Source organism: Calidris pugnax, unplaced genomic scaffold, assembly GCF_001431845.1.
Source record: "Calidris pugnax isolate Ruff unplaced genomic scaffold, ASM143184v1 scaffold231, whole genome shotgun sequence".
Taxonomy (NCBI): domain Eukaryota; kingdom Metazoa; phylum Chordata; class Aves; order Charadriiformes; family Scolopacidae; genus Calidris; species Calidris pugnax.
In genome coordinates this window covers 984,914-999,422 of record NW_015090996.1, presented here as the reverse complement: position 1 = coordinate 999,422, position 14,509 = coordinate 984,914, and the positions used below count along the sequence as shown (strand labels likewise).

At 42.0% G+C, this 14,509-nt stretch overlaps 1 protein-coding gene across 1 annotated transcript; it reads left to right on the top strand.

Annotated features, from left to right (window-relative positions):
• The first annotated feature begins 3,603 nt into the window (after positions 1-3,603).
• MTFR2 (mitochondrial fission regulator 2) lies at positions 3,604-14,437 on the top strand. The gene is made up of 8 exons (XM_014955392.1): positions 3,604-3,793; positions 5,335-5,466; positions 6,067-6,171; positions 6,410-6,534; positions 8,567-8,781; positions 9,903-10,212; positions 11,586-11,772; positions 13,637-14,437. Exons 1-8 carry the CDS (start codon positions 3,731-3,733, stop codon positions 13,733-13,735), a joined length of 1,236 nt encoding a protein of 411 aa, XP_014810878.1. The 5' UTR covers positions 3,604-3,730; the 3' UTR covers positions 13,736-14,437.
• Positions 14,438-14,509: the final 72 nt, after the last annotated feature.

The following is a 14,509-nucleotide window of genomic DNA, read 5'->3' as shown; positions in this document are numbered from 1 at the left end:
AACCAGTCTATGATTCTCTGCTCTTTTACTACTTCACTGTTAGGGAGTAGTTAACCATCCACCCTATTCAAATTAAACACTAGAAGGCAGGAAACTGTAGTACTGTCGAGGATCAAAACAATAAACTTGTCAGTGGTGTCAAAGTCTGTCCTAATGAAGTTAAATTTAACATCAGTCTGAAACTAGAAGATAAAACCAAGATGTACTTGAACTACCGTAACCTAAGAACAGATAGTCTGTGTCACCCAGGTCAAGTTCAAGGTGGATTGTGGTCTGTGTGTCATAAGGCAAGAGAGTTCCTGCGTGATGAGGCAGATGGAAGTTTTCTGCTTCACTTGAATGTCCAAGGAAATCCGTTAGAGTTTGCTTTGATAATGGCATTTGATGCTACAGACCTATCTGTAGGTTAGATCATAAAAATCCTTTTTTTTCATTATCCTTAATTTAGTGTAGCTTGTTAAAAATGTCATTTTTTTGACTACAGAAGACATGGGGACAGCCATAAATTCATTTATTTAAAAAACCTGCTTGAATTTGGGTAAAGTAGCGGAAGATGCAGGTTGCAGTCTATCAGAGATCCATAGGAAACAGAAACCAAGTGGGAGTTCAGTGTTTTGGGTTTTTTTTTAAATCCAAAGCGAATGCTTTAGTACTTACTACTCCTTCAGCATGAATTTTCACTGTAAGTGGGAGTTCAGTGTTTTGGGTTTTTTTTAAATCCAAAGCAGATCCTTTAGTACTTACTACTCCTTCAGCATGAGTTTTCACTGCTGTGATAAGGAAAAACATGTTTTGAGGTTACCATTCGGTGCTGCTGAAGTGGTTGTGTGCCTGCTGTGAATGGAAGTGGAGAGCATCTTGCATTTCTCAGGTGAGAAGGTATAACACCACCATCGATGGATCCATAGGAAGAAAATCCAGGTGTTCTACCAGTATAAAATGTTTCACCACGTTCTGAGTTCAGTAATTTGTTCTCACTGGTTGCTCTCCAGCAACGCAGCGCTTGCTGAATCTGCTTCATCTCTGCGTGACGTGGTCATGAAATTTGAAGTTCCCCTGCAGTTCAGGGAAAATGAGATATTCATTTCACTAGGGGGAGGAAAAAATGACCAGTAACTATACTGGTAGTTTAGAGACTCTTGTGCTCATTCAGTTTCTTGCTTTGGCATCAAATCTCCCATCATCTTCCTTCCCAGAAGTGATCAGTAGGTGTTACCTTAACAGTGGGCAGCTACGTATGATTAAAGAATCTCTGCCTGAGTTTTTGCTTTAGAGGAAGCCCTTTGATTTACCTCCAGAGCTAAAGGCTGCACCATCAGGCTCCTCTGTCACTTAAAGCTGCCCTTTCACAAAATCCTGCTGTTATGGAGATCCCACAGGCCCCACCTGTAGCTGGTTGAAGTTGCACCTGCTGGTCTCTGTTCTTAAAGCTGCCCTTTCACAAAATCCTGCTGTTACGGAGATCCCACAGGTCCCACCTGTAGCTGGTTGGAGTTGCACCTGCTGACTTGAAACATTTCCCAACTGGCACCTCCAGTCCCAAAGCAGCTTGTTACTGGTGGTGCCAATTAAAACTAAATTGCCTCAGTTTTGCTGTTGCTTTGGAGCCTCTGCCTGTTCCTGGCTTTGCAGTAGAGCTGTGTGTGGTTGTGCCTGTCTGATGGTGTTTTCCCCCCTCCTTAGTAGGAAGGTGGTGGAGGAGTGAGTGAGAAGTGGGGTTTGTTAAGGTGTATTGTAGTACAACATCCATTAAAAAGTCCTCCCCTCCCCATCTTAATTCCTCCCAGGCCCCTAAAACGGCTTTATGGTGTGATGGCAGCTTGTGGTAGCCGTGCTGTTCCTCCCTCCTGTGTGGTCTTGGAGAATAAACCCACAGGACAAGTTAGGGATAACAGTAGTGAGAAGAAAAGGCAGTAGCAGTCGCATCGCAAGGAAGTGCTTTGGTTGGAGGATTTTGTTGAGGAGCTGTTGCTGAGACACATCTGTAAATGTGAATAAAGAAAATGCCTAAGAATCAGGGAATTGTTGGAGTTGGGAGGGACCTCTGGAGATATCATCCAGTCCAACCCCCCTGCCAAAGCAGGGTTGCCCAGAGCACATCACTCAGAGGCATCCAGGTGGGGCTTGAAGATCTCCAGAGAAGGGGACTCCACACCCTCCCTGGGCAGCCTGTTCCAGGGCTCTGCCACCCTCACCAGAAAGAAGTTTTTCCTCATATTTGAGTGGAACTTCCCATGTTCCAGCTTGTGCCCGTTGCCGCTCATCCTGTCACTGGGAACCACTGAAAAGAGTCCAACTCCATCCTCCCTCAAACCGTCCTTTAGATGCTTGTCAGCATTAATAAGGTCTCCCCTCAGCCTTCTCTTCTCCAGGCTAAAGAGTCACAGCTCGCTCAGCCTCTCCTCTTAAGGGAGGTGCTCCAATCCCTTAATCATCTTTTTTTGCCCTATGTTGGACTCATTCCAGCAGTTCCCTGTCCCTCTTGAACTGGGGAGCCCAGAACTGGACACAGTGTTCCAGCTGTGGCCTCACCAGTGCAGAGTGGAGGGGCAGAATGACCTCCCTCCAATTTATCTTAATTCCTTCAAAACTTTGGCGAAACTAGCATTATTGGGAACAGCACAATCAGGTATTTGAAAGAAGTTGGGGGGAAAGAAATTGGGGGTAAAAGAACTCCACATTTCTTCTGAGTGGAAGCACCTACAAGACTCACTCCTGTCTGTCTTGAAGATTAAGAGTTTCTTAAGCAAAAGAGCAGGAATCTTGACAAGCAAGATAAAAATCAAATAGCCTCTCTTAAGAGCAAAGCCAGATTTTTTTTATTTTTAAGTGAGGCTGCCGAGCAGTTGGTGTTTTGAGGATACTTTGTGTGTTGAAACTGCTGCCATCTTACCTTTTGATTCTCAGAAGGAGCTAGTTACAAGTTTACTGCCTGGAGGACCCAGAACATCCCTGTTCAGTTGAGTTCCTTTGCGTGGACCCATCATGAATCACATTCTACACCTCCCACCAGACCAGGTTGCTCCAAGCCCCATCCAGCCTGGCCTTGAACCCCTGCAGGGATGGGGCAGCCACAGCTTCTCTGGGCAACCTCTTCCAGTGTCTCTCCAGGGCGAGCGGGGATCAGGATGCCAGGCTCTTGTCTCCTTTCTTCCTTCCCCTCATCACAGCTTCTCTGGGCAACCTGTGTCTCACCCACCACTCTCCAGGGCGAGTGGGGACCAGGAGGCCAGGCCCTTTGTCTCCTTTCTTCCTTCCCCTTATCCCTCCCTTCCCTCCGGTCGGGGTTCCCTCCGCCGCTGCTCCCCCCTCAGCGCTTCCCGGCCCCGTCGCGGCGCCATTCAAACCTGCTCCCCCCCTCCCGACACCCCCCGCGAGCGCCTCGCCTTCCCCCTCTTATTGGCTCAGCGCTAAACACCGGCCTTTCCCTATTGGCGTGCTTTCCCCTCTGACCCCGCCCCTACTCCTGATTGGTGCTGCTGCTCTGGGCCGGCCTAGCGGGGCTGCGGGGCGGCTTCTGCGCCCGCCGGCCGCGGCCTGAGGCGGGGGCTCGGGGGTCCGGCCGGCGGCGGTGAGGGGGGGAATAAGTAAGCGGTGAACCGCTTCTCCTCCTTCCGTGGAAGAAGGAGGGCGCCGGTTGCGCCCGCTGAGGTGGGAGTGTCGCGGAGGCCGGCGGTGGCTCGTGCACCTGCACGAGCTCCCTTTCCGCCCTGCAGCGCGCGCGGCCGCCATGGCGCTGGTGGTGGATCTCCTCAGGCGGGTGCTGGAGTACTTCGGCTGGCCGCCCCACCAGGTGAGGCCCCGAGGCGGGGCTTGGCGGGGGGTTATCTCACCCCCAGACGGTACCCGGGGACCTGATGGTGCTGGGGAAGGGGATGGGGGGGCTCTTCTCCGCAGCCGTCGTGGTTGCAGCCGCTTCACGCTTGCGGTAGGGCGGGCTCTGCCCCGTGCCGTTGGGTTTGTTGATATGGGAGCGTTTTGACCACTCACTGGTGGCCAGCAGGACTCAGGAGGTGACTGTCCCCCTGTACTGGTGAGGTCCCACCTCGGGTGCTGTGTCCAGTTTTGGGTCCCTTACCACAAAAAAAGACATTGAGGGGCTGGAGCGGGTCCAGAGAAGGGCAACGGAGCTGGTGAGGGGTCTGGAGAACAAGTCTTATGGGGGGAGGCTGAGGGAGCTGGGGGTGTTCAGCCTGGAGAAAAGGAGGCTGAGGGGAGACCTTCTCGCTCTCTCCAACTCCCTGAAAGGAGGGGGTAGCCGGGGGGGGTCGGTCTCTTCTCCCAAGGAACAGGTGATGGGACAAGAGGAAACGGCCTTAAGTTGCACCAGGGGAGGTTCAGATTGGATATTAGGAACAATTTCTTCACTAAGGTGTTATTATGGGTTGGACTGGGCTGCCCAGGGAAGGGGTTGAGGCACCATCCCTGGAGATATTCAAAAGATGGGTTGACATAGTGCTTAGAGACATGGTTTAGTGATGTGTTTTTTATCAGAGTTAGGTTGATGGTTGGACTCGATGATCTTAAAGGTCCCTTCCAACCCAGACAATTCTATGATTCTATACTTAGCCGCGCTGCCTGCATGTGGGTTTTTGTGGGGTCATTATAGTGATTCAGCCATTCAAGTGGTTATTTTTTATCTGAACAGAAGAGGGGAAAAAAACAAACCAGTGGCTTGAGCTGTTGACAATTTGCCATTTCAGTGACAGGCTATGCAACAATTCTCAAGTCCTGTGTTTTCAGAGGCCTGGGAAAGGCATTGTATGGACCCAACAGGTTTAACAGCCAGCTCCAGGGAGACCTTATAGCGGCCTTTCAATACCTGAAGGGTGCCTACAGAAGAGCTGGGGAGGGACTCTTTGCCAGGAAGGGTAATGATAGGACAAGGGGAAATGGTTTTAAATTGGAAGAAAAAAGATTCAGATTAGATCTCAGGAAGAAATTTTTTACTATGAGGGTGGTGAGACACTGGAAGAGGTTGCCCAGAGAAGCTGTGGCTGCCCCATCCCTGGAGGGGTTCAAGGCCAGGCTGGATGGGGCTTGGAGCAACCTGGTCTGGTGGGAGGTGTCCCTGCCCAGGGCAGGGGGTTGGAACTGGATGATCTTTAAGGTCCCTTCCAACCCAAACCATTCTATGATGTTACAGTGTGAGTTCATGGGCAGCTTTAAGTGATGGGGGTTAATAGGCACTGCTGCAGCTTGTAGTTCTCGGGAGATTCTTGCTTTATTTATGTGAAACTACTAACGTATCTCTAAGAGTGTCAGTTTGAGCTATCCTGGTTGTTTTCTGTTTTCACCATGGTCACTTCTTGTGCTGTGTTTTTTTTTTGACAGGCCATATTTTTGGAAACTCATGTATTCGGCAACGGTATCTGTCATATAATCAGAACATGCCTTCCTTCAGCAGTCTCATCGAGTAGGCATTTCCAGCAGTTATGTGCAGTTATAAGGAAGTATCAGATCAAGGTACATGAAACTTATTTCACTTCTTTACTAACTTTTTCCCTTGAGATTTTGATATTGTGTTTTTTTTTTGACAGGCCATATTTTTGGAAACTCATGTATTCGGCAACGGTATCTGTCATATAATCAGAACATGCCTTCCTTCAGCAGTCTCATCGAGTAGGCATTTCCAGCAGTTATGTGCAGTTATAAGGAAGTATCAGATCAAGGTACATGAAACTTATTTCACTTCTTTACTAATTTTTTCCCTTGAGACTTATATATAGATGCATGTGGTTACTCAAACGTGCACCATTTCTTTTTGTCAGTAGCTTGGAATGTAGCTGCTACGTCATGTAACTAGTAACATTCTTTGTTGGCCGTTGTGCCACTCTAAAATATGCTGGGTACAGGCTGTATCTTGGCAGTGTTTTGGAAACAGTCCGTTAAAACCAGTGTTTGAACCAGTTTGAACTTTCAGCTTGAGAAGAGCATTGAAAAGTTAGAATAACCTAACTGCATTATATTTAATTACATATAACATTAAATTATTTAGTAACTTTCATTGTGAGAACTGAGGGCCTTGATTTTGCTTCTCAGATTAAAAGCTATTTTGATTTTTAGGTCGTATCTGCTTGCCAAAAAAAGGAATATGGATCTACTCGAAGCGTTGTCCGTAGACTTGGGACAATTCTTTCCTTAGAGCCCTACCCAAGACCTTATTTTCAAGTAAGCCATTTGTTGTTATATATATGTTTCAGCTCTTTGATTTTTCTAGTTTCTTAATTTAGTGATAGCTTTCCTGTTCTTTTTAACTTGTGCAACTCTTGTGTTGCATCCCTTGTGCTTACTGTTTTCAACTTGCTTCAGCACTCCTCAAAAACTCCTGTTGCTGAGGCAGAGCTTTTAGAATGTGCTGTATCTGGTTTCTCTTCATACTTTTTTTTTGTTGTTTGCTTGTTTTTAGCTTGTTCAAGACCCAAGTCCGTTGGGTTACGATGAACAAAGCGTAGCACCAGCTCCTGTAGCTCCATCACTTGCTGATGTCCTGTGGGTGGCAAATGATGAGGGACAAGCATTTACTAGACTTAGGTAAGTAGAATATATCCATAAAAAGAGGTAATAAAAGTAACTCACATCTTCCCTTCTTTGTGCTGTGTGGGTTTGTGTTTGTTTGTGGGTTTTTTATTTTTTCCTAACCCTTTCAGAGTTGGCTTTGTGGGTTTGTGTTTGTTTGGTTTTTTTTTTATTTTTTCCTAACCCTTTCAGATTCCAGCTAAACCAACCCTGGAAACATTTTTCTGGGGGGTAATTCGTGCTTACATGAAAATTTTTACTATCTGTACTATTCTTACCTGAAAGATTTCTGAAATTGAGTCTTCTATTTTCTCATCCTAATAGTGTATCACATGATGTTTTAATTTGTTTTCACTCAAAAAGTAGATTTCTGAAATTGAGTCTTCTATTTTCTCTTCCTAATAGTGTATCATATGGTATTTTAATTTGTTTTCACTCAAAAAGTGATTTGCAAGAGAAGAAATTTAAGGGGAACTTGTGTATTGCAACACACAATAAGATTATTCTTCTATTTATCATTTAAGTTTACAAGCATTTTGGTAAATGTTATAAAGGGGAAAACAAGAAAAAAAATACTTAAATGACTCCTTTTGAGTTTGATTACCAGAGTGCCATGTGTGTAAACCTGGAACGGTTGCTTTGATGGAAAGAAATACATAATTTCTTTATTTTAAAAATGTACTTTAAATATAGTTTTACGACTTTTTGTAGCTTTTACAGAGTGCTAAAGGAAAATATTTTTACAATTATAAAATATTACAAGTACTGTGAAATGACAAATTTTCCAGGAATTTGCTGACATAAATAGTATACAAGTCTTGGTTTTTTTTCTTCCCTGTTTTTTTCCCCCTGTTAGAGAAGAAATAGAAAGTTGGCTCAGTGTTCCTCTAAAGGATATATTCAAAAGCAGAGGATGAGTCAGCCAGAACCAAGGTTAAAGTTTAGACACTTGTGTTGTCTTGTACTACATTTGTGTCGGACAATGTAATTCTACTTCATATTGGCATGTGTTTTTCTGTGAATTTTTTATTTTTTGTGCTGCTTGCTGGTAATGAAACTACAGAAAATTGATGAAATGACACATTTATTTTTATTAGAAAGTTTTGATAAAGTTGTGTTTCGTTATCATTCCCTAGATGTTACTGTTGAGTTGAAAGATGTTACTGTTTTGCAGGGGGGTTGGACTAGATGATCTTCAGAGGTCCCTTCCAACCCCCTGTGATTCTGTGACTGAATTATGGAAGATTTTTATTCCAGCAGCTGTAAAATATTGGAAGAATAAGAATATTGTTAAAAGGGACTGTGGCCTGTTTTGTCTTGCTTGTGCTGTTCTTCAGTCAGTCTGATCCACAGATCCATGAAAGTTCATTCTTTTGTAACTTCCATTCTTTCTTCCTCCTCCTCCTCTTCCTCCTCTACTGGCTCTGAGGGATGTATTGATATCTTTTCCTTCTGAGCCAGTGTAAGGAGCAAGGGTTTTTGGCAAATCAGAAAGCAATGCTGCAGGTCTGATTTGAAGTCAATGGATGATTAATGTAAGGGAAAAGGCCTGGTTTTGTTTCAATCAAAACTTAGTTAATCTTGAATAAATAAAGTAAATTTAACTTCTTTCTTTGTTTCATAACGAAATCCTCATAGTTTGAGTTTATTATTGTTTATTATTATGTTCATTATTATCTCCCTGCCTTTCATATCTACCGTTTCAGGCAGGGAGGAGGGAGATACACCTTTATGGTGTCAGTCTAAGAGCTGTTGCATCATAACAGCTCAATCCTATATTATGACCTTATGATGAATAATCCTGAATAAATTATCTGACTGTTTTTTATGATGACCCTTCAAGGATCTGCAACATACTTGAGCAAAGGGAGGCTTAATGTATTTTTTTAAGGTTATGAGTAGTTTTAAAAGTGTAAAGTTTTCTTAAATAGGTTGCAAACTTTGTCTTGCTGAATAAAGACAACTTGCTCAAACAGACAGTGAGCAAGTTTTGAGATTTCCATTGCTGGCTGAGCCTTTTGAAACTCTGTCTTTTGTTACTTTCTAGGACTGAATTATGGAGAAAAGAAAAAAGCGCAGCTCATCGTGAGCTCCGTCCATGTATTTCGATACAAAATGTTCCCCAAAACAGTACACAAAAAGACAGTCTTGTTGATCAAGCAGCGCTCCAGAAAATCTCTGCACTTGAAGATGAGCTGACTTTCCTTCGCGCTCAGATCGCTGCCATTGTTTCAGCACAAACACTGGGAAGCTTTCCATCCCGTAAGCCCTTCTGGTTTGAAAGAAACCAGTTCTCCTTTTTTGGCTTTAGAGTTTCTTTCCACGACTTGCCAGCTCTGATGTTGCTAGAGAACACCTCTAATTTCTCTAACTGAAGTTACACCAACAGAATTTACAGAATATGGTATTTTGTTTCTCTTTTCAGTATTTGGCACCATTTTCCCCACTTCTTTTTTTATTATGGCCTGTTTGCCAATTTTCAGTGCAGTTGATCCTAACTGATCTTTGGGCTCGTTTCCCTGTTTGTGAAGAAGCTTAGTAACAGCACTATCCATAGGCTATCAACTCCTGCTTAAAAAAGTTACAGACTGTTAATTATCCCTTTTTGGGTTTTGTGCTGTTTCTGACAAGTTCTCAAAATAATGGATCAAAAAAGTATTCTAAGGAAGTCAGCTTTGGGCATTAAGAAAAAGAAATGCTGCAATAGGTGTGGCTAACAGCCACTAGAGTATTGAAAATTGCAGTGCAATTGGAGACCAACTATCTTGTGATATTATTATTTTTTTTTATTTTCCTGTCCCCCCTCCTCCCCAAAAAAAACCCAAACCAAATTTGAGGTCTTGATTGTCTTAATTGCACTGTGATTGTTGAAGCATTTGAACTGGTGTGAGGGAGTTCATATTTGTGTGTGTTGTGCCACATGAACTTAAACAGCTGTTTCACCTCTGTGCTTTGTTTAGGTGTTCTTTTGTCTCTTCTCCATTGTGTTCAGTTTTGTAGTCTATTTTGCCTGATTTGTGGTTACCTTTTTGCTTCATGTGGGACATTTTAATGCTCAGACCAGTGAGAATGAACTGTATGTAGTAGCAGGCTGCTTTGCTGATTTATCTAGTGCTTAGATAGAAGGCACAAATGGAGAAAATCAGGGCAGCACAAGACACATCAGATACATTATTTCACGTGTCTTGAATCTGTGCATTTGACATTAAAACAATTCTTTGTTTTAAATATAGTTCTTGTGTGGTATAATGTGTGAGGTGTGTGAGACAGCCCTCTTAAAAGACTTTCTAAACTTAAAACTGAGTAATCCTAAATGTTGCTTAATATTGTTAACGGTGAAGGTGGACTGACTAAAAATAAAATCGCTATTTTTCTTTTATAAGTTCCTCCAGAAGCCTTTAAAACCCTCAGCACTCCAGATGGATTTTTCCCAGTGCCAGCCATGACTTCTACACCATTGTCCGTGCCTCACGATCGCTTTGTAATTCCCTCTCCTCCTCCACTTCCTTCTGCTGCACCATCTGCTGCTGATGCTGCTAATTCAGCACTTGAACTTATAAAACAGCGGCGTGCTACGAGGAGCAGCGGTTCATCTACAGCTGACAGCACTGACCACCAGAGGACAAAGAACATTCCTAGTATGATGGATGTTCTGAAAGACCTAAACAAGGTTCAGTTGAAAGCTGTTGAGAGGTAGGTTGAATTGACTTCGTGTCTGAGTAATCCAGGGCATCCCAGACCTTAAGCAGCACCAGAGAACACCAATGTGAAATGTTATTTAATGAGCAACTGAATGTAAAATACTTGGGACGTAGCTTTTAGATGCATTTAAAGCACAGCATTTAAAACTAGTCTCCTGCTGTGGTACACAAATCTCAGGCTGGGATGGGGAGGTGGCTGTGTTGCTCTGGCCATCGCTTACAAAGATGCCTGCACAGTCACAGGAAATTGACCTGAACAAACAAACTTTTGGAATTCAATGTGAAAATGAGGAAAGGATTCCTCAAATCCTTGAGGAAACATTGGAAAACTACTGTTAACATACCCAAAGTATCCTGGTCCTGGCTTTGAAGTGTTACAGAAAATATTTGCTGTATCTTTTATTGAAAATGTTTGGTAAACTTGTATTTAGTGCAGTTGGATTATAAATATTTTTAGTGGGCTGCTGTTTCGATGGGAAGCACAGCTGATGTTACAAAAATGCATTATTGAAGACTGCAGTACCTCTTTGGGTCAGTGTTGCTCTGCCATGCAAGGTGTAATAGAGCTTGTCAGATGTCTTTTCTCAACTTTTTGAGTTGAAAAAGTATATAAGAACAACAGAGTCTATAATGAATATTTGGAGCTCTTAATGTAGGAGAACATTGTTTACCAAAACTTCCTGCCTTCTAATTTCAGCCTTTTCTTAACTGTGAGCTTTATCCCTGAAAATAATTAGTGCAATTGGGGGAATCATCTATGTGTAGCTCTAAAACTGTCTTTGAAGCCTTTGTGCCAAATCTGATTATATTTTTTTGATAATGAAACTTGAGTGTGGCTTATAAATGGGGTTTATGGTCACCTGGCTGCATATTTGATTTAAAGTGGTGGGTTTTTTTTAAATATAATTGCTCATTGTTCATTCTTGTGAGACCACAGAAAGGCATACTGTTCTGAAATTAAAATTGATGAATTTTAAATCAATGGTTATGAAATATGTTAGTGGGAAATTCCCACTAACATACATTAATATAACTTACAAATGAGACCTCCTATGAAAACTGCATGTTTTGGCTTTTTCCCCCCTCATTATTTGCATTACTTTAATACTTTGTTTTGATTTACTGCTGTTTTTCTTTATGGAACAGTATCAAGTTGTATTTTCAGGCCAAGAATCTGTCTGACAAGTTGTTGAGTGCATTTGTATTAGTCCTATTTGGTGATTTGCTTTAAAATAACATTAGCAACATTATTTGTATATTCAATGGTTAGTAGCGTAGGGTGTATGCAGAAGTTGTGTCTTTGGGTTTTGGGTCACTCAGGAAAGGATTAAGGGTAGGAGTCAATAATGTTCTTTTTTTTTGTAGGTCCCCTGGAGGTACTCCTCTTTCTAGACCCAAAACGAGGCAAAGTTCAGATTGGGATCCAGTTGCTCTACTAACTCAAGCCCTAAAGCGAAAATTTGCACATAAAAATGATGAAGAAGATGATTCCCTGGACAAAGAAAATCGATCGTTTGATAGCTCCCCATTTTCCAGTCCAGAGGTCTCACTGGTATGTTTTTATTATAAGATGATGTTTTTATATTCTTGAAATGACTTCTGTTTTCATGGATAGTTGCAGGGTTTTTGAGTACACAACTTTTCTGCAATGTTTTTAAGGCATCAGCTTGGGTAGTTGCTTTTTTTTCCAAGTATTAATCAAGGCAGAGAATATCAAAGATTAATTATCTTGGGGTGGATTTGACTGGTAAATACACTTATAAATTCACCAAGAGGAAAAACTTAGACTGGCCTTAAAAATTAAGCATATAGGTGATTGAACTATAGACATTTGCTTGATAGTAACTGGCAGATATCCATGCACAGAAACTGTGTCAAATTACTAATACTAATTAATTTTACTAATAAAGATGCTAGGACGGTACAGAGAGGTCTGACTAACGCATGCTATGTGTTCAGAAATTAGAATGAAAGTAATATTTTATTTTGAGATAACACTATTTCCACACAGTTTGCATCTTTAGCCAGAATGAGATGTGATTCCAAAAGTTGTTGCAAAGCCCATGAAAAATACAGATTTTTGCCATGAACAAGAACAGTCTGGTAGACAGGGCATCAGACTAAGGTGATTGTGATGGTCATCTCTTAGAGACTTCCACAAACCTCAGAGCTGCTGGGATGAGATGGATAGAAATAGGTGGTGGTTATTTAAACTGCGTGTCTCTGTTTAGCAATTCTATCTTTGTATCTTAAGAGTGACATAAAGATTTGGATTGTGGCATTTGTTAGCCTAATGGACAAAAAATAATCATAGAGTGGTTAGAGTTGGAAGGGACCTTTATGTCATTCAGTTCCACCCCCCTGCCCTGGGCAGGGACACCTCCCACCAGACCAGGTTGCTCCAAGCCCCATCCAGCCTGGCCTTGAACCCCTCCAGGGATGGAGCAACCACAGCTTCTCTGGGCAACTTCTTCCAGCATCTCACACCCTCACAGCAAAGAATTTCTTCCTGAGATCTAACCTAAAACTCCTCTCTTTTCAGTTTAAAATCTTTACTCCTTGTACTGTCATTACAGTCCTTTCCCATGATGCAAAACCTATCATGGAAATCCAGACATTCTTTGAAGGCTGCCACTTATGCATGTAGCTACCTGCTTCAGTGAAAATTTAAGGAAAATGACGTGTGTTTCTATATCCAGCTACAAAGAATTTCTTCCTGAGATCTAACCTAAAACTCCTCTCTTTTCAGTTTAAAATCATTACTCCTTGTACTGTCACTACAGTCCTTTCCCGTGATGCAAAACCTATAATGAAAATCCAGACATTCTTTGAAGGCTGCCACTTATGCATGTAGCTACCTGCTTCGGTGAAAATTTAAGGAAAATTGCATGTGTTTCTATTTCCAGCTATAATATTTTGGCTTTTCTTTTATTTCAGCTGCCACAAGAATTTTGCAAGTGAAACGTAGCATTAATATTTTGGCTTTTTTTTTTTTTAATTTCAGCTGCCACAAGTATTTTGCAAGTGAAACGTAGTATATATTTTACAGACTGTAGTAAGTCAACAGCTCTGGTGCAGTCCTAATAAATTTGCCTGTGGTCTTTCTAATTTTTACTTTGGGGGGGAAAGGAAAACTTGTTAAAAACAGCCTGTATTTTGGATGCTGCAGACCATTGCATAGCTGAGATGCCTGATTCCAGATAAAAATATCAAAGTTACATCCTGGAGCAGCTTGGTTATAGAATAGCTTTTGTTCCAGGACCTAATAGCTGAATTATAAAGTCCTAGAAGAGAGAGGCTGCTTAAGGCCAGCATGTCAAGAGAAACACAACTCTTCCCAACTTTCCTCATTGTAAACAGCTTCTCATTTGTTCATCTTGGGTGTAACTTTGTTTATTTCCATCCTTGTTCCCCAGGTTGGATGTTGCAATCTGAAGCCAAATACGAAATCTAGCCTCCTAACAACTGGTGAAGTTAAACAGGCTCCGACGTGGAAAGTGAGAGCTCATATTTAACTGATGGAGGCTTCTGAGGAAACTTCATAGGGTGTATAAGTGGCGGGTCCACTTCAAAACTGCTGTCAGGTGCTGTAATGTTTTCTTGAACATGTCTCTCCTGTGCTGTTGGAGTTTGGATTGTAGGGTTTTGGTAAAATTGCCTCTTCCTTCTTAGTTTCCCAGCAGCCAAACTTATGAATGTGATGCACACAACCAAAAAAAAAAAAAAAAAAATTTTTATTGCTATGGAGCAGTGTGTGTGAAACCTGGGAAATGCAGGAAAAAATGTGTGTGGATGGAAAATAATGATTGGGGTGGGAGCTGAGGTTTGCACTTCAGTGTAAATAGTGTGTTATATGTAACTGACTGTATGTCATTAGTGGCAGCTAATACTGTTTCATTAGAATAGTATAATTGTCTCAATTTTCTTTGCAGTTTGCTGATGCAACTCCATATTCCATGTGCAAACAGTATTCTAACTTATTGGGGGTCAGTAGATAAAACTTTTATGTTTGAAACTTTGTCACACTGTAAGTAAACTGCAAGTCATCTGTTAAATGCCTATAATATTGGGGGTGTTCTGAGATAAAGAACTTGTAGAGAGATCTGCTAGCATACAGTGTAAATTCCATGTGTAAATAACATTAACTCCCTCCTTGGCGTCTCCGTATGAAGTTTTGTTCATGAGAGTTCATAAAATAAAATTTTCTTTATATCATAGATGTGCGTGGAAGTGACATTTTGTGCTGCGGACTGGTTTTGTGTATCTTGAGAGCTGCCCGTATTAGACAA